We start from the raw sequence: 24,232 nt of genomic DNA on the forward strand, positions 1-24,232 counted from the left end.
TATGTCGGCCAGGCATCAACATTCTATTCGAATGTCTTGGGTGTTGTCTTGCCAATGTGCAAAAATGCTCTCTAAACGATATATTCCCTACGCATTTTGATATGCCGGCCAAAAGAGTGCGTGCTGACAGGGGAGGAGTGTCACAAAATAACAGTTTTTTTATTTTTTATTATTATCTTTTACCAGATCTATTGTGTTATATTCTCCTACATTCATTTCACATTTCCACAAACTTCAAAGTGTTTCCTTTCAAATGGTACCAAGAATATGCATATCCTTGCTTCAGGGCCTGAGCTACAGGCAGTTAGATTTGAGTATGTCATTTCAGGCGAAATTGGAAAAAAAGGGGCGGATCCTTAAGAGTTTTAACATGGTATAGCAATAGCCTAATAAACTTGAATCTTCTCTCTTCAGTTTACCCCCAAACAAAATCACTTATAGTCCCCATGTAGCTCAGTTGGTAGAGCATGGTGCTTGTGGGTCCGATTCCACGGGGATAAGTATGAAAAATACAAAAATGTATGCACTCACTAGTAAGTTGGGTCAGCTAAATGACTAAAATATAAAGCTTATTGTTTTCATTATTGCTAGTATAATTTAACAGCTTTGACATGCATCCTCCAAACAGCGCCTGAAGGGCAAATGCGATCTAATGCCGCCATCTTGCCAATGTGCAAACGCTCTCCATACTCCATACTCCATTCCTACGCTGGTTTGTACTTGGGTAAATGGGAAAATTACTTCATTTTGGATCCTTCTAATAACCATTTCTTTGACCGGATTATATGGTGGGGACGCTATATTGATGATGTTTGCCTGTTTTGGTCCGGCTCAGAAGATGAACTTATTTCCTTCCACCAATACCTTAACAGCATTAACCCTAACATCAAACTAACTATGGAACACAGCAAGGATAACATTCATTTTTTGGACCTCGACATTAGTAAAAATGACAAAGGTTGTTTGCACACATCAATCTTTAGGAAGCCTACAGATGGGAATACCATTCTGAGGGCAGACAGCTTTCACCCCAAAAGGCTGAAAGAGAATATTCCATATGGCCAATTCCAAAGAGTCTGCAGAATTTGCAATCAGGAAACAGACTACAGTGTCAAATCTGCTGAATTGGAGAATCGCTTTTTGAATCGGGGCTACAGCGTTCAGGTCCTGAAAGATGCAAGTATAAGGGCTGGATTACTTGACAGAGAGAACTTGTTATGAAGGGGAGTGCCTCGTGATACATCAGAGAGAGTGTATTTTGTTACAAAATACAGCACTGAAGCAGAGAACATTAAAAGAATCATTAAAAATAATTGGGGAATCATCCAAAGTGATACGCTACTACGCCAAGTCTTTCCTGAGCCACCAGTCATAAGCTTTAAGAGATGTCCTACCCTAAATGACAAATTAGTCCACAGTTATCTTCCGGGTGACTCTCAAAAAACTTGCCTTGACCACAAACCCAAGGGCTCTTTTAAATGTAACCATTGCAACCATTGCAGGAATATTGCACAGAAGAAGTATTTTGTTGACACAGCTTCCAAAATGGAGTATTACGTCAAGCATTTCATTAACTGCAAAACCACTCATGTCATCTATAGATTGGAATGTCCACAGTGCAAGGTGTTCTACATTGGACGGACAAAGAGACGCCTTCAAGACCGCTTGGCGGAACACAAGTACGCCATACGGGTAGGCAATGAAGACTACCCCATGGCAAGGCACTACAAGTCCTTACACCATGGCAACCCTGCCTCCCTACAAGCTATGGGTATTGATCATATTCCGGCCTCTATTAGAAAAGGGGACCGTCTTAAACAGTTAAACCAAAGGGAAAGTTTTGGGATTTACAAACTACAGGCCATTAAATACCCTGGTTTAAATGAAGATATGGATTTCTCACCCTTCCTGTAGGGTCGCGATAGATCCATTTGCTGTCATCTAGTGGACATTTTGCTCAATTGCCCTCAGCTATGATTAGACTGTTGTTCATGTTTTGCTGTGTTCTAGTGTACTATGGAATATATTGCTTTCTTATTCTTGACACTTCTCCCAGTCATATTTAAGGTTAGAACTACCTTTCTAAGTGTTCTGATACTTCTAGCTTTGAGTTGTATGTTTATGATAACATAGCTACAGTATTTCACCTTTTAATGTGTATATTATTGCTTACTAGGTGTGTCCAATCAATTTTGTAACCACTCCCTCTTCCAATTAGGGCTAATTGGAAAAGCTGTTCAAAAGAGGACATTGTATTCTTTTTTTGTACTCCCTGACTAAGGCCATGCAGCCGAAACGCGTCGGTTTTTAAAAACTTTGTTTCTATTGAACATGCCATACTAATAAAGGCATTTTAATTAATTATATGAAGAGTGCCTTGGTCCTCATTTTATTTTTGATGACCCATTTACCCCTTTTACCAAAGAGCACCTTCTATCTACCAAAATGTACTATTGTGTACCTTAGTAGAGCTTCCCTTCCTTCTCTTTCTACTAGCTCTCCATACTACATTTTATTTTTATTTATTTATGTAACGTTTATTTTACATCAACCCGATGTATCATGTTACATCGTGCCGACGTCGGCGAGACGTATAAATCCTGTCTGGGGTATGTCTTAAAATCAGTGAAAATAATTAAAGATGACATGGAGTTAAATTCCAATCATGGTCAGTATCCTGGTTTCTTACCAAGCCTTCACAAGTGCTGATGGCGGCTGTCCCGCGCGCATTAGTAGGATCCGTCACGGTGCCGATCAGGTGGCACGCGTTCTCCCCTGTGGTACGGTGCTCAGTCCGGTTCAGACTGCCGTTTCGCCGCTCCAGAACATATTTGTTCGACACCAAATAGTTGTTGACTGTTAGATTAAAAACCAAATTGCGACCTTTGTAGGTCACCTTATAATAAACGCGTCCCTCCAAAGGCCCCAAGTCTCGCTTGTGCCGCACGCGCTCAAAGCCGTGTGCTAGAGAGTGGGAGAGAAACTGTCCATCTCTGTCAACTTTGACTGGATGAACCATGGACACATCCGACTGGGACTGGAGAAAGCGACCTGAGGATAACATGGAAAAGTAAGAACATTAGGCAAGTTGGATACACATATCCACTACACTGAATTGATCCAATACTTACAATATAATTTCCAGATCAATCAGTTAATCATTTATCAAATTATAAATTAATTGATCAACCTGCCACTTGGCTAAAATGATGCACAAATGCATGCACTAACCTTGTAATGGCTAACTACGATGTGTGCTGTTGCATTGAATCTATGCATGTAAGTGAAATTGCTAAAGTAAAATCGCGACATTATTGCAGTAATTATAACCTAGGCTAGTTGTAACAACTGAGACACACTGACCTTGTTCTTCGTCTGGAGAGAGGAGGCTGCCAGGCAGCGAGAACTCGACATGGCTGGCAGCCAAAAACAAAACAGAATGTAGCAGAAAAAGAACCCGGCTCACACGCGGACATCGCATATTTCATCTAACCAAAATCAAGAGATTGAAAAATATTCACTGGCATTGAAGTTTCGATAATGCGTTAGAGGCGGTCCAGCGACCTGTTTGTTCCATCAACGGCCAGCGTCATGATAAGGAGGAAAACATAGGCTGCATCGAAGAAGACCGGGTATAGGCTACAGAAGAACACGGTAAAAGTGGGAGAAAGCTCCAAGTTTGAGAGGGAGGGGAGGAGTGTTGTGAGGATAGTGTCTCATTTCTTTCCAGGGGCGAGAGGGGAGCAGGAGCAGTGTGGTTTGCAGCTGCGACGCAGTGGGAGATAATTCAAACACAGAATAGGCCACAGGCGGCCCCGAGCCAAAACCGTTCCAATATTGATTTTTTTTCCACCAATAATTTAGTAAATCTGTAGTTACAAATATTAGAGAGACTTATGTGATCATGTCTCAATGTAATCAAGTTATTAAATGTTTGTTATTTTAAAATACAATCTATTTTTGGGCTTACTTGTGGTCAATTTGCTGCAAATTTCTATAATTATGTTCAAGGCCCTCTGACCATCCGCTCAGACAAAAATAATCTAGTTGCCTACCACTGGACTATGCCATCTTCTCCCTAGTTGAATAATGTACTAAAGGAGACTAACATTCCTCCTTATAGTCCTAGGACCTTACATGTTCTGTTGAGAGGCGAATTGGCTCTGGAAAACAAAACAGCCAAATAGTCCATCTAAACGCGAATCGATTCACAATTGCGGTATGGTTCTAGAAACATAAAGCCCTCTACTTACATATCACATTAAAATAACTTCACAAAATGCCAAAATCTGTCTCGGTTTTAACACAGTTGCAACAAATAGTATTTTTCAGTGACAACACATTTGTTCTGAGACGCAGATAGCTAATTAGCAAAGGTACGCCTCTGTATTCCGTCAGTTTTTCTGTAAAGAAGTGCTGTAACATGGGAAAATGACCGTGTGGGAACCCTAACCCTATAAAGGTGTAGTAATTTTACCTTTTTTTAAATTATTATTTCTTACTGATATTAAAGATACGTTCCTTATGTTTCCAAAACCATACCGCAAGCGATGCATTTTAACGTTCAGAACGAGCGTCGGGGCTCCTAATTAACACAAGTGTAAAGGGATAAAGAATATGTACATAAAGATATATAAATGAGTGATGGTACAGAACGGCATAGGCAAGATGCAGTAGATGGTATCGAGTACAGTATATACATATGAGATGAGTAATGTAGGGTATGTAAATATAAAAGTGGCATAGTTTAAAGTGGCTAGTGATACATGTATTACATAAAGATGGCAAGATGCAGTAGATGATATAGAGTACACTATATACATATACATTATATTAAGTGGCATTGTTTAAAGTGGCTAGTGATACATTTTTTTATCAATTTCCATTATTAAAGTGGGCTGGAGTTGAGTCAGTATGTTGGCAGCAGCCACTCAATGTTAGTGGTGGCTGTTTAACAGTCTGATGGCCTTGAGATAGAAGCTGTTTTTCAGTCTCTCGGTCCCTGCGTTGATGCACCTGTACTGACCTCACCTTCTGGATGATAGCGGGGTGAACAGGCAGTGGCTCGGGTGGTTGTTGTCCTTGATGATCTTTATGGCCTTCCTGTGACATCGGGTGGTGTAGGTGTCCTGGAGGGCAGGTAGTTTGCCCCCAGTGATGCGTTGTGCAGACCTCACCACCCTCTGGAGAGCCTTACGGTTGTGGGCGGAGCAGTTGCCGTACCAGGCTGTGATACAGCCCGACAGGATGCTCTCGATTGTGCATCTGTAGAAGTTTGTGAGTGCTTTTGGTGACAAGCCGAGTTAGTCTATGAATGGGTTATCTCCTCCTGCACTTTTAGAAAGTAACCGCTGCAAACTTCACGCTCTAAACTGTTTATTCAATATTTCTTTTGAATTCAATGTTTTAGTAGGCCTATAATTTGTATTATAACTGTGTAAAATTGCTTCCCTTTTCATTCTCAGTATGCTTTGCTGTTAAGTCTCTGCAGAGTTGAATTTGAGAGCTACTCCTCCACCCAATCAAGAGTCAGCGTGGTGTTTTATGCAAATTGATAAGTCCTGGCCTAGACTACACAGTGGGATGTGCTACATTCCCAACATACTCACCTGTCTGTCGAGCAAGAAGCCCTGTTAATTGTTAAATTTATGGGGTCTGTCTGGAGGAGTGTGGGGGTGGAGTGTTTTTGTGTCTACTCCGCATACACACACACACACACACACACACTCTCTCTCTCTCTCTCAGTAAACCACTGGGGGATTCCAGTCCACAACAGCCACTAAACAAATGTACATCTGTCGTAATAAAGACATTTTATTGAGACATTTATGTAATGACAGTCTTGGTAAGAAGTGGAGTGGTAGCCTACCACACCCACATACTCAAAGCTGGGCAATAGAGATATAATCTATTATACACATCATAGAGAGATGATGTGGCATTATTGTTTTGTAATGTCCTGCTGATTATGAAGTGTGTCATAGGCACAGGATACACATGGTACAGTACAATGACAGGCTTATTTGCAGGTTCAATACATTCAATATCTAGTTTGACTGGTTATACATTGAGTTGGGGCAAGGGGCCAACTTGGTGAATTTGTTGGTTTGATATGTTGTTTAAACTTTAGACTAAATAACCTATGATCAATTGCTTGCCTAAACAAATAATTGTATGTGTTTAGGCTGCTTTCAATGAAAACCATTATTGTTTTATGTCCATGGAATATATTGTACTGTAACGACCTAAATGGCAGCCGTACTTGGAATTCAGTTGAAACTTGATCCTCTGCCAAGGCACCAGATTCTGTCTTATCCCATAGCAATATATCTAAATATATGTGTCTGTCTTATCCTATTGCAATATATCTAAATATATGGCTCTGGCTTATCCTAAAAGGTTTCTCAAGTCAGAATCAGGATCACAGTATTTTTTTATTATCAGTCCCAGAGCTGTTTCCCAAACAGACCTCCAAAAATCTGCTGTTTATTGTGCAACAGACTGTACAATGTGTAGAAGTGTGTGTGTATTAAATTAATGAATGAATGACATTTTATTTTTGTGTCAAATCGGCAGTTAGTGACCCATCCCTTACAGGATTAATTGACACATAAACAAATGTTAACTGATACAACATTACAAGGATTTACAGTAATAACTCTTCTGGGGCTTCATTTATCACTCATGCATTGGCACAAATATGTGTGTAAACCATGCGTGAGCTCATTTCAATGCAAAATGTGAGATTTATCAGAGAGGAAGAGGAAGAGAGTGGCCCAACTCGGTGGAAAAATCTGTTTCTCTCCAGCATTTTTGTTGTTTCGCCCACCAAGCAAGGAGTTTTTGTATGGAGGTCAATGAGTGTCGAATTTGGTCAACAAACAAATGTATGGCTTATTTGCTACTTTAGGTTTATTTGATCGAATAGAAGTTTTGTAATGCTTAAGTTGTTACGAGTGTACTGACATTCTGTAAGTAGTACACGTGACATCCCAGAAACTTTGAGAAAAAAACATATCAGAGTTGTCTCAAGATGGCTATGCATATTCATGAGGCTAGTAGCATAGCCTCTCCCTCCATCGAATACAGTCGGTTGGCGTCGACAACCCTCATCCAAAAAATTATCACAATAATGAGATGTATCCACCAATCCAAAGAAAGGATAGGCGGGAGCTAGACAGCCTGCTGTGCCGCTTTGTGGACAATGACTCCCATTGTTAGGGCAGAGAGACATTCATCTTGTCAGTATATCCGTAATCTTTGGATTTATCAATATAAATGTTTGCTTGAGTGTGTACGTACTGACATTACCATGTGTACGCACAGTACCAAGTGGTGGAATAAAGGAACTGCTTGTCAACTATAGAATAGGGAAAATATATGTTGAAATTGTGAGAGTAGGCCTAATAATTAAATCATTTTCCAATTTACTTGTACTCCCAATCAGTGAATTTTTACGATAATAATCCATATAAAGTACAGTCATTTGTTAAATTACAGGGCACATGTGAAAGTGAAACCATTGTGTAAATAGTATAAAAGACTGAGATAATGGGAAATCGAATGCGAGATGACTGATCTTGCCCTCTTGGAAGATTTGGAACAAGCTGCATTTCGCAGAGAGCAGGTGGGACTTTTTTGAAGAAAGTACAGATTGGTTTTGGGAAACGATATCTGACGAGACAATTTTAAAGGATCTTTGCGAGGATTAAGACATACTTTAGAAAGGCAAACACATGCCATTCCGGTGCACATCAAAGTGCTATCCACCCTCAGGTTTTTGGCAACGGGCACTTCAGCAGGAGCTTGCCGATAGGCATCTCACATCCTTCTCACATCCGTCAACAAAACAAAGGTGCTGATCGTGGACTACAGCAGACAGCAGAGAGAACACACCCTTATCCACATCGATGGGCCGCAGTGTAGAGGGTCAAAAGATCCATGTTCCTCAGCATCACTGACACCCTGAAATGGTCCCTTCACACAGACAGCGAGGTGAACAGTGCCTCGTCAACCTTTGCGGCTTGGCCCCTATGACCCTCGCAAACTTCTACAGATGCACCATTGAGAGCATCCTGTCAGACTGTATCACTGCGTGGTATGGCAATTGCACCGGGTGGTGGTGCGGTAAGCCCAACGCATCAGCGGGGGCACACTGCCTGTCCTCCAGGACACCCCTGCCAGCCATCTACAGTATCACACCCGGTATCACAGGAAGGCCAAGAAGATTATCAAGGACCTCAACCACCCGAGCCACAGCCTGTTCACCCTACTAGCATCTAGAAGGTGGAGACAGTACATGTGCATCAAAGCTGGGAACGAGAGACTGAGAAACAGCTTCTATCTCCAGTCCATCATACTGTTAAATAGTCACCACTATTCGGCCTCCGCCCAGTGCCCTGCCCTGAACCTTAGTCATTGTTCTAGCCGGCTACCACCCAGTACTCTACCCTGCACCTTAGAGACTACTGCCCTATGTGCGTAGAGTCATTGAACACTGGTCACTTGAATAATGTTTACATGCTGTTTCACCCACTTTATATGTATATACTGTATTCTGATCATGGCTCATCCTATATAACGTATTTGTTTATTCTTATGGATTGTGTGTATAGATTTTTTTTTATTGCTAGGTATTACTGCACCTTTGGAGCTAGAAAAACAAGCATTTCGCTGCACCTGAGAACGTCTGCAAATTTGCGGATATGACCAATAAACGTTTATTTTATTTGGCCAGTGGATGGCGCTGTTCTACATGAAGGCGCGCTTTCACTACAGCTGTGGCTTGCCGTCTCACCCCTCAGTCACAGTTATTTGTATGAGTTCTATAACAGGGAAGGGCATGGTAGTATGGACTGGAGTTTGAAAGGTAAGATCCACTATATGCAGGGCTGAATATCAGGGGAAAACTTTGTGATTGTCCTGCCAGGTCTAGAAGATTCGCCCACGGTTTTTTGTCTAGCGTTTTGGTGAAGTTGTATATTAATTTGACTGTTAATATGATTGGCTATTGTTGTTGAATTAGGTTTTTGGTGACGTGCGTATATGTTGTTCAAGCTAAATTAAGTTGGTAGGCTTTCTTTTAAATGTCATTGCCCACTCAGCCTACCAACATTTCTGATATAATTAAATGTTGGGCTTTTTTCTATCGCTTTTGAAATCGTCACGTGTTGCTGTTTTAGACGTGCGCCTTGGATGTGTTGATGAACGCGCATTTTGCGTTTGGTCAAATTGAACCGAGCTTTGTTATTTGTTTCATTCAACTTTACGTAGTCACACACAAACCTTCTGTGAGCCCATGTTCTGTGTTCTTCCTGAAAATCTGAGTTGTATCATTTTCTACCTTATCTAGCCTATAGTTAAAGGGATAGTTCACCCCAAACCCAAAATGACAGGTTGGTTTCTTTACCCAGTAAGCAGTCTATGGACAAGACAGCGATCTATGCTTTTGTGGCAGAAATCCAATGCAAGTCAATATGTCTATTGGTATTTTTCACATTTCATGTCATAAGCTAGCCCAAGATGTGTAGACAAGCCTACTCCTTTTAACATCCAATGACCTTAAATGTTATGTTCATTGGTAAACTGGCTTTGGCAGGCAAAACAGCCATTACTTTGTCTAAATGTGAATGGATTCTTAATTACTATACGGTTTTAGAAACATAAAGGCTTACACTTTCATATCACATCAAAACATTTTCACAAATGCTAAATATACACTTATTGTACACTGTTGTAATACAGTTGCAGCCAACACTTGTTACAAACAGGTATTCGGAGACGAGATAGCTAATTAGAACAGGTCGCGCCTCTCTTCTGTAAACAAGCGCTGTAACATGGAAATATGATCGTGTGGGAACCTAAACCTTATAAATGTGTGTAGTAATTGAACCTTTTGTTTTATGAAACATCTTTCTTGATTATATGAAAGCAAACTTCCAAAGGTTTCCTACGCCATCGTTAATGCTTCAACTGAGAGGGAGCCCTCTTTGCTGAACAAGAGCTAGTCCAAAGCATCATTGATCAAAGCATTGATTGCTGTTTTACCTTGCCCATAGATAGGGTTGGGGAGTAACGGATTACATGTAACCCCTTACATGTAAGGGATTACAAAAACTGTAACTTACGTTACCAGCAAAAATATTGTAATCAGATTACAGATACTTTTGAAAAACTAGATTACTTCGAGGATTACTTTTAAATTCAGAAAGGATGTTTGCGAAAAAAAATCTTTGACACTTCTCTGTTTTCTCAATGACATTCAAATCAACATTGAAAAAAGGCTCACGTTTTCATCCAACAGACTCTCATTCAGAGCGACACATAGAGGTATCCAGGGTCAATGCCCTGCTCAAGGGCATGTCGGAAGATCTCCCAAAAGGCCAAAAACGAGGACCCGAACCCCCCAAGGTTCCCCAATAGCAACCCATCAACCATCCGAGACCCCTCCCACAGTCCCCCCAAGAACGTATCTTTTTAAAATTTTATGCCCTAAATATTTAACATTTTGTTGGTGGCAAGAATTCTATATAATAATTTTAGCTGAAAAGCACAGTCTTGAATCTTACGTTGTTTTATATATCAACTCATACACCCTGTACCATGGTATTGGTACATCATAAATCTCTTCCGAACTATTTTGCAATCTGTATGGCACAGTTGTCAACATCCTGGTCTTCAAATGAAACTGGTATACTTTCCTATTTATGCTATTTTTATTCCTCAACCAGTTTGAATCCTTTATATTGGGCAGACTGACCAGTTCCCTACCTCATCCCGCTGCCACCTGCCTCCTCCATTTTTGGGGTAATGCTGTAATCAATTGGTTGTACTCTTGGATTGAGTAGACCTTCCCGTACAATTCTGATAACTCCATGAAAGACATAACTCTACCATTCCAATTTACAATATCATTTATGAACAAAATACCCTTTTCAAACATCTTTCCCATAAATAAAGGTATGTTATCACCCAGCACATTTGAGTTCAGCCATAATATTTGTTGTAATATTTGTTCCATCTTTTCAGGGGGATGAAGTTGAAATTGTAGCCAGCTCTGCAATGCTTGTTTGAAAAAGAGAGATACTTTGAAAAAAGTATCATTTTTCAATTAATCAAAAATGAGACATGGCAATCTGCACAAAGGCAAAAAGGCCATTTTAAAACAATGGATGAGCTTTTCTTAGTAATCTACTTGAAAACCATTTAGGGTTCAAGTACAACTTTTGAATAAGTTAAACTTTTAGAGAGAGGTTTAGTGCTTTTATATTTAATACTCTCAACCGACCCAATTCATATTCATTATATAGATAGGCACACTTTATTTTGTCTGGTTTAACGTCCCAGATAAAGCAAAATACTTTTTGCTCATATGATTTGAAAAACGAATCATCAGGAGTAGGCAGCTCCATAAGTAAGTGAGTAAACTGAGATATGACTAAGGAGTTCATCAGGGCAAATTTTCCATAAATAGACCTCTCTATGGTTGCAGGATCTTGTCTATTTTTACAAGTTTTCTATTGAAATTCATTGTTGAGAGCTTATTTATATATTTTGTGATATGAATCCCAAGTATGTCTACTTCACCGTCAGCCCATTTTATAGGTAAACTGCAGGGTAATGTAAAAGTTGTATTTTTTAAAGATCCAATATGTAATATTGTACACTTACCATAATTAGGTTTTAGTCCAGAGAGTCCAGAAAAGTTATCTAGATCTTCAATGAGACATTGCAGGGATCTAGATTGCGGACTTAATATCAAACTTGAGTCATCGGCATACATGGACACCTTTGTTTTTAAGCCTTGGATTTCTAATCTTCTAATGTTGTTATTGGATCTGACTTTAATAGCTAGCATTTCGATTGCCATAACGAATAGATACGGTGACAGCGGACACCCTTGTTTAACTCCTTGACAATTCAAAACTCTCTGAGAACTAGCTGTTATTTACTTATTTTACACCTGGGGTTGCTAAACATTACTTTTACCTATTTTATAAGAGAATCACCGAAATTTAAAAAATCCAGGCATTTATAAATAAAATCCAGTCTTACTTTATCAAATGCCCTTTCAAACTCTGCTATAAATACCAGGCCTGGCTTCTTAGATGTTTCTTGGTGTATATTATCTCCAATGTATCGTCCATTTAAAAACCCTGCCTGATCAGTTTGAACAATACCTGGTAAAACCTTTTTAATTCTGAGTACTATGCATTTCGCTAGTATTTTTGCATCACAACATTGAAGTGTAATGGGCCTCCAGTTTTTTTAGATAGACTGGATCTTTATATTTGTCATCTGGGTCTTGTTTTAATAATAGTGAAATCAGACCTTCCTGCTGAGTACCTGACAGACTACCATTTCTATAGGAGTAGTTAAAACAATCTAACAATGGAGCTTTTAGTATATAAAAAAGGCTTGATATACCTCTACTGGTATGCCATCAAGACCTGGGGTTTTTCCAGACTGAAAGGATTTAATAGCCTCAAAGTTCTTCCTCTGTAATTTGGCCTTTGCACTGATCTTTCTGTACATTTGTTAATAATTTTTTTATTTTATTATTTGGAAAGAATTCCTTACCGTAATCTTCATTCAGTGGGAGAGGATGAGACGGAAAAGAGAACATCTATTTAGCTTCCTCTTTTAAATGATCATTCGGAGAATCATAGATGACTCAGTCTTCAGTAACCAACCCATAAAGTAAAATGTAACATCCATATATGGCCCGCTATGTAAACTTTAACATTGATTTATCCTGCAATAGATGTCATTCTATTTGGTAATTTTTTTGTCTTCTTCTGATGCCTCTTAAGGGGAAAGTAATCTAAAAGTAACAATGCAATCAGATTATGTTACTGAGTTTGGGTAATCCAAAAATTACGTTAGTGATTACAATTGTGGACAGGTAACTAGTGACTGTAACAGGTTACATTTAGAAAGTAACCTACACAACCCTGCCCATAAACTGCTTACAGGGTAAGAAAACCAATATGTAATTTGGGTGAACTATATCTTTAACTATAGCAATTGAGGTGGTATTGTCAGATATTGAACCAACAACATCCTGAACTCCTGTGTCATAAAAGATCAGGCAGCATGCCAGACATGGGCTAAAGTACACTTAGCTTGCAAAAAAAACAGAATAGTTTTCCAGAAGTTAAATAAAATTTCAATTTACTCTCTCGATTGTCTGTAGGCTCGGTCCTTATGTAGGGGGAATTTGAGGAAAAAACATCTAATTGAACGCATAATTACAGGGGGGTCTGTTGTAGACCCATGCAGTTCCTCAGCATGGTCAGTTTCTCTCTGCTTACCTCATGCCAAAATAAAAGTCCCCCACAAGTTCTTGCTTTTTTGAAGTTATGGTGCACGTGCAGGACTTTTTTATTTGAACATAAGGTAAACGGAGAGGAAGTGGCTCTACAACAGACCTACATTTGGAAAGTTGTTTAATTTATGCTCTATTAGGGCCTCCCGGGTGGCGCAGTGGTCTAGGGCACTGCATCGCAGTGCTAACTGCGCCACCAGAGTCTCTGGGTTCGCGCCCAGGCTTTGTCGCAGCCGGCCGCGACTGGGAGGTCCGTGGGGCGACGCACAATTGGCATAGCGTCGTCCGGGTTAGGGAGGGTTTGGCCGGCAGGGATATCCTTGTCTCATTGCGCTCCAGCGACTCCTGTGGCGGGCCGGGCGCAGTGCGCACTAACCAAGGGGGCCAGGTACACGGTGTTTCCTCTGACACATTGGTGCGGCTGGCTTCCGGGTTGGAGGCGCGCTGTGTTAAGAAGCAGTGCGGCTTGGTTGGGTTGTGCTTCGGAGGACGCATGGCTTTCGACCTTCGTCTCTCCCGAGCCCGTACGGGAGTTGTAGCGATGAGACAAGATAGTAATTACTAGCGATTGGATACCACGAAAATTGGGGAGAAAATGGGATAAAAAAAATATATATAAAAAAATAAAATAATAATATGCTCTATTAGATGTTTTTTCTCAATTTCCCCCCTGCACAAGGACAAACCCTATGGGCAATAGGCGGACTATTCCGTTTTTTTGCAAGCCAATTCCAAGCAACGCTCGTGTGTAAATACTAGCATTGCTAAAAGCAGCTTAAAGGAAGGTTACTCTGACACCCTTGGTTGATTGTTGTGTGTATTTATGTCCCCTAGCCCCCTATGTGTACTCTACTACTACTACTACTACTACTACTATCTTTCTCCTGTTGCTATTTCCGCAGGGTAACAGCGAGAGATCTGTAGCGATATGGAGGATTTCTGGGCCATGGTCCTGGCAGGGCTGAAAGTGTGGGTCTGCCTCATTGTGGCTCTTCTCATGGTGCCCGCAATGTTTGGCTTCTCCCTGGGCATCTCCGAGACATACATGAAGATCCTGGTCAAAATCTTGGAGGTAAAATGCGTCTGTCCAGAAGTTGCCAACCATCAAACATTTACTGGCACAGGGGTACAACAAATGGGCAAGAGGAAATCTAATACCTACACACTGTTTAAAGGCTGGTAAACTGCCTCACTCAGACAATATGAGGTGCACAGCTGCATGTGTCTATACTTGTCTTAAATGTTTCTTATGCATCATGTTCTAAATATAAGCCTTGTGTCCTAAATGTATGCTGTTTTCATACTACACAATAGAATAAGATACAGTACACATGACGTGGCCAGCAGGCTAGCCATGGTCCTTCATTTGATTTACATTGGAGATTGTATCAGTTTCAGGAATGAGAGAACAAGAAATGCATCATGATCAGCAGTCACATATTTACTGTAGGGAAAGTCTACTGTACACAACAATCAATTAGCACAACTCTGCACATGTAATGTATAAACATGGAATGTATATATGTTTTTTGACAGAAAAGCATGTATGTTTTACAGTGTAATATTTGTTATATTTTTTTTGTAATTGTCCTGTAACCTTACGACCTGAATAAGCCTCTGGACAGTGATTGAAAGGTTTTCTGGCATGAGAGTTCAGGGGTAAATGTGTGTGTCCTTTCTCTACTGTCCTTGTGTGGGTCAGGGAGTGAGAGGTCAAAGGCTAAAGGTGTTTCTCATTTCTCCTGTCCAGTGGGCCACGTTGAGGATCCAGACAGTCAACAAAGCGCAGCAGATACTCAAATCCTCCTCATTCAATAGTGAGTCAATGAGCAGAGCTCTCACACTGATCAATAGATTCATTTGATTGACTTATTGGTTGAATGATGAAGGGATTGATTGATTTATTCATTGCTCTATGATAATGAAATGATCAAGGGGATTCCCAAAAATTACGTAGTTGATATTTTAGGCTTACAAGTCTGGGCAAGTGTGGGAAAGAGAAACAGTGACGTTTTCAGGGACTTACCTTTCTCAAGGGTAAAATAAAGTATCATTAATTAACATTTTATACAGTATGTTATCTGTTTCAGTCCAATCCGGTTCTCCTCTCTGTCAAGGACACTGGGTCACACATCCACTCTTGTTCATCTGCTGTGTTCAGAAGCTCAGATGTAAAGTGCCCTAGAATAAATGAAGTGTGTTAGTGTAGTTAGAAGTGGTGAGTGCATGGAAATCAGTCCTGACATGAGTTTCGCTCAGGTGTCAATGGTTGACTGCGAGTTGATAATAGGTTGCGTTTTTAAAATACAGCTTCTCAATGTGCCCAATCTGCGTGAAACGGTAAGGGAGGGGTAAATTGATATAAAACGATACCTCTGAGAACCTAGAGACCGTGTAAACCTGTTTATAGTGCTGGGCAGGGGCTTGCAGTGGAGATGGCTTAGAGCAGTGTTTGTTGAATAGAAGATGGTAATTGGTCCAGCTCAGTCACCTGAGAGTATTTCCGATGTGATGTACTGTATGATGTGGTGCTGGGTTTGCTGCCTACCTGTCGGGCTGACTCAATTCCTCCCCTCACAATCAGCAGTCATATAGGCTAGTCGGGGGGGGGGGGGGGGGGGGGGCTCTTTTTATTTGTTAGCATATCAACTCACAGGATGGTTTCTGTATTATATGGATAGCATAGACTCCCCTCACTTGTACTGTACTGAAGTTTTCCTAAAATAAGAGTTTGTGTAGTTTTCAAAGAACGCAAAGGGTGGATTGAATTCAACACAAAGTCAGTCACTCAGTCTCTCTCTCCTGGACTTTGTCCTGTGTTATCAGATAGTGTATCCTTAGCTGATCCCACTGTCTTCAGACCTGCTGGAGGGAGGGATACACTCTGGGGTGGAGTTGGGTAATCTGATCCTAGACCTGTGATTACCTTGATGATAGACACACAAAGGGAGGCCCTTTTAAGGAAAGAAAGGAGCCTCTTTTATCAGTGAACACTGCTCTCTGATAGCTGTTATCTGAAGTGGTCCCAGTTCGTAAAGTGCAAGGCCACTGACATTTTCTCTGTTTGATGGCCTGTCATTTAATATGGATTCTGTATGACAATTATATTGGTGAGGCCTTGCCCACAGTGATAAACTCTGGATTTCATTGATTTAAATAAGGATTACTCAGATATCAGCCCAGGATATCTTTTCTCAATATGGGGCAACAGTGTGAGAGTTAGTGACACAAGTGTGTTGCAATCCTCTGATTCATTTCCTTCCTCACCAGCTCCTAACAAGTCCACAGTGGCTTGACCATTTTGTCCTCCTTTCATTCAAAATGTATGAAAATTCAAAGCCTATTGACTCGATGACTTGTAACACTGTGAATGTTGTCTTTCACCTATGGTAAAAGATAACACTGAAACATCTTCCTTATCAACTACAAATATGTGGTACGATACAATCCAATCTAAAAATGATGAGGTGGATTAGTTGAGCGTGTGTGTTTTCCCCAGGCCTCGTCCAGAGGGATGATGGTTCTATGGAGGAGGAGCTGAGGGGGTTAAGGCGCAGTCGCCCCAAACCACCAGTGGGGGGAGACTTCACCCTCAGCGACTGTTTCTACTTCTACAGACGAGGCATCGAGGATATCGTAGAGGATGAGGTGAGTCCACAGACTAGAATAAGATTAATTCCAAATGTATCCCTAACCCCAGACATTCCATGATGGCCCCTTGTTACGAATCCCTTTGGCCCGACAATCTAGGGGGGGATGGTAATGGGACCCGTAACATAACTCATGCAAATTATAGTAGTGACAAAGTAAAAGTGAAAAACGAAATAACCACGACAACTAAGATCTACCGTCAAACACTCAAGGTTTATTTATAAACACACGGTAATGGGGGGAGCAGGAAAAGGGGCTGAGCTGGACCCAAGGAATGAAACAATAATAATCCAAAAACACCCCTAAGCTAGACTAGCCTATTTCAACAACAACTAACTAACTAACCAATAAATACAGGGGGTGGTCCGCCCAGTTCTAACTAGTGTTTTTAACAACGTTTACCTACGGGTAATGTATGCCCATGGGTGACTTATCTGGTTACCCCCTTTTCCCACCATTAAACAAACACTCAAACACCATAACCAAAACAATACTCACAGGTGGGGACAAAGTGACATGTAGATGCAAAACAAACAAGAGATCTACAGACAGAAGGCATTGACAGAGAGATTGAGCTCATGAGAAAACAACTGACAGGGGTTTTAAACCAAGGGAAAGGAACTGTGATTGGGTAAGGGAAAAGGAGCAGGTGTCTTCTGATTAGCGACTAATTGATGACTGATTGGGGAATGATGATTGTCACCTGTGAGTAGGGGAGAAGGAGAGAAAAGAAATACACACAGGATACACACAGAACACTTGTATCCGTAACACCCCTAATAGAACTGAGTAATACCTGTAGCTTCACCTAACCCTCTGGTAGTCTAGTATGAGTTTTGTAATTTATTGCCTACTGCACACCCCTCCAGTCCTTTCCAATCAATGATCACGTTTACATGCACACCGATATCCTGTTATTATTCGGAGATACTCAAGTATTCTGTTTTGAGTTGACGCATACGAATGTCATATCCCGTTTACAATAACCCGAATAAGCTTGTATCCCAGTTTTGAGAAACCCGAATAAGATGCCTGGGATATGCTGGTCTTAGACAGATACTGTGGCATGTAAACATCTTATCCCGTTTACTGTTGTTTTCTTGCAGTAAAATGATAGACCAAATGTATATTTTGTCTCAGTAACAGGAGTAGAGAAATATTATTTATTTATTTCCTCTTGAGGAAATGTGAATGTGCAATTTTCTTCTGCGACATAAAAGTATTTCACTTTCAACCAACATAAGATTCCAAAATGGATTGAATTACTATCAGAAACATGTTTGATTGTTATTACATCGTTTAATTGCCCTGAAACTGGTCAACAAACCGATGTCATTTGGACATTTTGTGTGGAAAATCTTCCTGGTCTCTCAACGTCTTCTCTGCAAGAGAAGCAGAAATGAAAGAGAACTTTATACCGCTTTCATTCTATCGATTGATTACATTATTGTGGTGAGCAAGGCTTTATTTAGTATTCTAGAGGATCAAGTAATGACAGAAGCCGACCTAATGTCGGAAATTATAAGTAGAACAATATCTAAATAAGGCTTAACTTTATTTTCAGCACCCCCCCCTTCAAAAAATCGTTCCGTCATCACTGGGCAAATTAGGAATTTTCTGTTTATTCATGGATACAGGGATCCCTGTGAGCAGGATATATCAAAGGTGCATGTAAACATGTTATTCTGAATAAGACCTTAACCGGGATATGAGTTATTATCTGGAATACTGTGCGCATGTAAACGTGGTTGTTGAATGGGTGTCAGGAAGTGCTTAGGGCCCAGGAAATAGGCATTGATTCAAGTTTGGGCAAAAGAGTAAAACATCAATTTAAAAAATCCAGACTTACTTTCTGTACAGGTAGGCCTACTAAGTTGTTTTTAATGTTGTTCCTCTGACCTCCAGGTGACCCAGCGGTTTTCGTCAGAGGAGCTGGTGTCGTGGAACCTGCTAACTCGGACCAACATCGACTTCCAGTACATCAGCCTCAAACTGACCATGGTCTGGGGCCTGGGCGTGTTCATACGCTACTGCATCCTGACTCCGCTCAGGTAATCACTGAGAGTGTGAAATCAGTCCTCATCACTGTGCTCACCTTTTTAATAAGGCCTTAGCTCTCTTACAGTTCACATCCATAAACCAAGCATACGTGTCACTGACTGACATTTATGTTGCTGAATAGACAGGATTTACAGCCAACAAAGTAATAAACCATGTAGCGTCGACAATGCATTAATCCATGACAAGTGTTGTAGTGTCTCGTGTATGTTTCTGAGTCTGAATGTTTTCTTTCAGGATCATGCTGGCGTCTATAGGCCTGACCTGGCTGGTGATAGGAACCACTGCTGTAGGATTCCTCCCTAACTGGAGGTACACTTACACTGCATTGAATCTACAGGTTCACACGGGATTGTTTTAAAAACTGAGACGTTTGTCTTGTGTGATTTTGTATTTAATCAGCTTAATGGAAGCTTCTTACGTGCGTGTCCGTGTGTGTGTGTTTTCTAGGCTCAAGTCCTGGCTGAGTGAGTGGGTCCATGTGATGTGCTACAGGATCTGTGCTCGAGGCCTCTCCTGCACCATCCACTACCACAACAAGTCGGTGAACGCTCCTCTCCTCTGACACATGCGTACACAGCAGGCTTTCACACACACCGTCATGTCCCCCAGTGACTCTACGGAAGGTCCTCGTGATATGTGCACAGAGCTTTGTTTTGATGTAAGATGCACGTCTGCCACTTTAACGTGTGTCCGTGTGTGTTCTCTGTCTTGTGTTTTACAGAGAAAACAGACCCAGGAAAGGAGGAATCTGTGTGGCCAATCACACCTCCCCGATTGATATTGTCATTCTCTGCAACGATGGGTGTTACGCCATGGTATGTGAAATAAAGCAGAAAATAAGCCTAGCTTGAAATAGCTAAACTTTTAATTCATTTTTTATACCTTTATTATCAATGTTCCTTCTAAGCTGCGCACGTGTGTGTGTGTGTGGGCGCGCAGCTCCCGCAGGACTGCCGCGCAGATGAAATATCAACCTGCGCAGAGAAGCAGGAGATTGAACTACACTCAACTTTCTAGAGTTTTCTGCCTTAGTTAACACCATCAACGTTTCCCTTTACTGTGGGAATTGTGATCGAATCAATGCAATACTAGCCACTTTCAATACAACATACCAAAACAAACTATGCAAGAGATTTTGTTGTAGGCAGAATACATCGGGTAGGATTCTATTGCATTGACACACACCACTCAGCCCATACTCTACACAGACCAGTGTAGCATAACCAATCAGAGCTGCAGTAGGCCTATACGCAAGTAGACCATTGCCATATATGGATCTGTGCCATTCACATTGAACTGGACTGTGTTTACAGCGTGAGTGGTCGTGAATCGATGCGCTTGTTTTGAGATCAAAGCCAGAGCTGCATGTAGTCTAATTCTGGAATGTTTCTGAGATGGAAGTATGCTGTTTTGGATATGCGTTGTCTAAAAGTTAGACCAGGCTCAAAGGTAACACCAAGGTTTTTAACAACTGTGTTTGGTGTAATGAGGCAACCATAAATGTTGAGAGTGAGGTCTGACACTTTGTGAGTTTCTTGTAGCCAAGTAGCTTCATTTCTGTCTTGTCAGAGTTTAAAAGCAATAAGTTGGTTGTCATCCAGTGTTTAACGTCAGTGGGGCATGTCTCAAGGTGGGCTGACTGTAAAGTATTGTCTTGTTTAAAAGATAAATACAATTGGGTGTCATGATCATCACCATGGCAATGAAAGTGCATGTTGTGTTTACGGATGACATTGCCAAGGGGTAGCATGTATAAAGAAAGTGCCGTCTCAGTGCTGTGAAATGGTCTATACGTTTATCTGTCTTCTACTACTTTAATCCTGTTCAGATTATTTGTCTATGAAATGTATTATGACGTTAGATGGGATTTGATCTGATGTGTTTTAGGTGGGCCAGTCACATGGGGGTCTGATGGGAGTGCTGCAGAGGGCCATGGCGAGGTCCTGTCCTCACATCTGGTTTGAGAGAGCTGATATGAAAGATCGCCACCTAGTGGCCAAAAGGTGAGCTTATCTGTTCGCTATCTTATCAGCCAGTGGGTTGGGCATGTTCCTGGCACCAGACACTGGTATTCTGACTGCCAACACTCTTCAGACAAGCACTGATATGCCCGTGGAAAATTGCTACAGACCAATAAACGGTGGTGGAAAAAGTACCTAATTGTCATACTTGAGTAAAAGTATTGATACCCTAATAGAAAGTTACTCAAGTAAAAGTAAAAGTCACCCAGTAAAATAGTACTCGAGTAAAAGTCTAAAAGTATTTGGTTTTAAATATACTTAAGAATCAAAAGTAAATGTAAATGTAAATGCTAAAATATACTTAAGGATCAAAAGTAAAAGTATAAATCAAATTCCTTATATTAAGCAATGCATACGGCACCATTTTCTTGTTTTTAAAATGTACAGATTGCCAGGGGCACACTCCAACACTGAGAAATTATTTACAAACCATAGTCAGTAGGGATGACCAAGTGTTCTATTAATAAGTGCGTCAATTTCACAATTTCCCTATCCTGCTAAGCATTCAAAATGTAACGAGTACTTTGGGTTGTCAGGGGAAAATATATGGAGTAAAATACAATATTTTCTTTAGGAATGTAGTGAAGTTAAAGTTGTCAGATATAAATAGTAAAGTACAGATACCTCAAAAAAACGACCTAAGTAGTGCTTTAAAGTATTTTTACTTAAGTACTTTACACCACTGCAAATAAATCAGTCATATCTTTTTTTAGTAAACTTTATTTTGACAGGGTGTCAATGCTGAGACCAAGGTCTCTTTTCCAGATGAGCCCTGTTTAGCACAACAATACACATCAAATACAATATTTAATCATAGGTATTCACTTATTTTATTTCCTTATCCAGATAAAAAAAAACTCATGCCAGACCGATGACATATGTTATATAGGTGCTTGTCAAAATCCCCAACTGTAGAACATTCAAGCATAAATGTCATTGCCATTTGACAATTGGGGATATAATTTAATACTAAGATTTCCTGATATGGACATAGCTTTAACTAAAATCATATAATATATGTTCACACTCCTCCCAGATATAAAGTTAAGTTTTCTAATTGTTGTTAATGTTTACAGGTTGAGGGATCACGTGAATGACAAGACTAAGCTTCCTATATTGATCTTTCCGGAAGGTAAGTGCTAAAATGGAGTAGAATGAAGTCCTTTAGACACTGATCTAAGTCAGTCAGTTTAGCATTGGTTCGGATAAGCTGCATTGGTGTTGCATTGGTTATGTACAGTAAGGTCATCCTATACCTGTACATATGAGTAGCATCTGCTAGAATGAATTTCTCTTCCTCGTCTGTGATTTTGGAGAGCGTTGTTGTTATCATAGAGATCCTATCTGACCAATGAAATTTGATTAGATCTTTATATATCTCTGGTCGTTCTGGTTATGGCTTATCTGCACTCCATATTTCTGGTTTCCTCAGGGACCTGTATCAACAACACATCTGTCATGATGTTCAAAAAGGGATGTTTTGAAATCGGAGGAACGATATACCCAGTAGCCATCAAGGTAAGGTACTCTGTAAGGTACTTCTGAAGAAGTACTTTTCCCTAAATCATGCAAAGATGACATTGGAAAAGTTGCGTGAGAAAGTCAGCATAGATTTGAAGAGGTTTTATTTCTCCCTCAGTATGACCCTCAGTTTGGGGATGCGTTCTGGAACAGTGCCAAGTACAACATGGTGAGCTACCTGCTCAGGATGATGACTAGCTGGGCTATAGTCTGTAATGTCTGGTACCTGCCAGCCATGCACCAACAGGTGTGTATACACCACCACACACACACACACACTTACACAGTACCTACCAATTATGCACTAAGTGCCACTAATTTATTTGATGTTTTCAGGAAGGGGAGGATGCTGTCCAGTTTGCCAATAGAGTCAAGTCTGTCATCGCACATCAGGGGGGACTAGTGGACCTGTCCTGGTAAGAATCTCCTCCCATCTTACTATGAATGGCATCCTGACTGTCTCATACTGGACTTTGCATCTCTTAGACCTTAGAATGGACACGTTTATTTTGTTTATTCACGTTTAGATTATTTTGTGTTAGTATCTCCTAGACCACATGTTTGTTCCCCTGTAGGGACGGAGGCCTAAAGAGGGCTAAGGTGAAGGACATTTATAGAGAGGAGCAGCAGAAGAAGTACAGCAGCATGGTGGTGGGTAGTGAAGAGGACCGCAGCGGTAACAGTGACTGACACCCTCCTCTAACATATGAAAAGGGCTCGTTCTCTAGCAACCTACATCGCGACCGCTGGAGACGGGAGTTTTACTTTGGCAGGGGTCGTGTCGCATTTCGGATTTCTCCAATGATCACGCAGCGTGAATACATTTAGCCTTCAACCGTGTACAGAAGGGGGACATAGGCCCATCCAAAAGCTCTTATCTGGGAGTTAGGACAGGAGCTGGCCATCACTGCCTGAATACTGCACTGCTGACGACCACGGACTAGACTGCCATCGTGTGAATGAACCGTTTTAAAGTGCGTTGCGGACTGTAGAGGGTTATAACTGATTAGCCAATTGCATTACAAGAGGAAGGACTCTCGTCTACTGTGACAACACAGTGCAGTGGTACTGTAAAGGAGATGAGGTGGCAGGTCCAATACCACCATTTTGAATAGCTCTTTCTTGTTCTGCTATAAAACACTGTTCTAATTCTCTGCTGGAAAATTACTATAAAATCCTGTGTTAAGACATGAGAATCAAGGGATGACTTTGTGAATAGTGCAATTGTGACTATAAAGACTTTTTGATCACAAAGTTCTAAACGTCAGTGTCTTTGTGTGCGATGACTATCTGAGGTTATTTTATTTGTCTTCGTGTTTTTCCCCCCTGTCGTTGATGATTGTATGAGCTGCTGTACGTTCAGAGCCAGTTGATCAATCATTACTGCTAATCGTTTGGAAATAAACATTAGCCCACAGCTGTTCTCTCTTTTAGTGGTGTGTTCATTAGCAAGCTAAGCTACCAGAACAAGGTGGTCAGAATCAGAAAAGCACTTGTCAGTTGACGCTTTGAAATGTTTTGCATATAGTACTGTGACACTATCCATACATAGGTTATGAAAGGGAGCCAAACAGTACAATAATAACAAAAGGCAATTGTTCAGTAGGCAAAGTGATAGGCATAGATTGCAGTTACACAGTCATTCCCCCCA

General features: G+C 40.8%; 2 protein-coding genes across 2 annotated transcripts in view; one reads left to right on the forward strand and one right to left on the reverse strand.

The window, feature by feature from the left end:
• The window catches only part of LOC120051787 (A disintegrin and metalloproteinase with thrombospondin motifs 12-like), a 39,885-nt gene extending 36,471 nt beyond the window's left edge, over positions 1 to 3,414 (reverse strand). The window contains exons 1-2 of the mRNA XM_038998679.1: positions 3,364 to 3,414; positions 2,690 to 3,037 (exon numbers count right to left, since the gene is read on the reverse strand). Of these exons, the coding sequence (XP_038854607.1) occupies positions 2,690 to 3,037; positions 3,364 to 3,414 (399 nt within the window). The remainder of the gene's footprint in view (positions 1 to 2,689; positions 3,038 to 3,363) is intronic.
• A 5,373-nt stretch (positions 3,415 to 8,787) lies between these two features.
• Positions 8,788 to 23,998, forward strand: LOC120044438 (glycerol-3-phosphate acyltransferase 3-like). Its single transcript, XM_038989090.1, has 14 exons — positions 8,788 to 8,869; positions 14,230 to 14,399; positions 15,078 to 15,144; positions 16,827 to 16,975; positions 18,884 to 19,029; positions 19,274 to 19,348; positions 19,487 to 19,576; positions 19,761 to 19,854; positions 20,927 to 21,042; positions 22,137 to 22,192; positions 22,493 to 22,578; positions 22,700 to 22,828; positions 22,918 to 22,997; positions 23,157 to 23,998. Exons 2-14 carry the CDS (start codon positions 14,256 to 14,258, stop codon positions 23,269 to 23,271), a joined length of 1,347 nt encoding a protein of 448 aa, XP_038845018.1. The 5' UTR covers positions 8,788 to 8,869; positions 14,230 to 14,255; the 3' UTR covers positions 23,272 to 23,998.
• Positions 23,999 to 24,232: the final 234 nt, after the last annotated feature.

The sequence above is a fragment of the Salvelinus namaycush genome, chromosome 1 (assembly GCF_016432855.1).
Source record: "Salvelinus namaycush isolate Seneca chromosome 1, SaNama_1.0, whole genome shotgun sequence".
NCBI classification, from domain to species: domain Eukaryota; kingdom Metazoa; phylum Chordata; class Actinopteri; order Salmoniformes; family Salmonidae; genus Salvelinus; species Salvelinus namaycush.

Coding starts and splice junctions, on each gene's coding strand:
- LOC120044438 (XM_038989090.1), top strand. CDS start 14,256: ATGGAGGATTTCTGGGCCATGGTCCTGGCAGGGCTGAAAGTGTGGGTC. Junction 15,145..16,826: donor CAAATCCTCCTCATTCAATA/GTGAGTCAATGA, acceptor TGTTTTCCCCAG/GCCTCGTCCAGAGGGATGAT. Junction 22,579..22,699: donor TATACCCAGTAGCCATCAAG/GTAAGGTACTCT, acceptor TTTCTCCCTCAG/TATGACCCTCAGTTTGGGGA.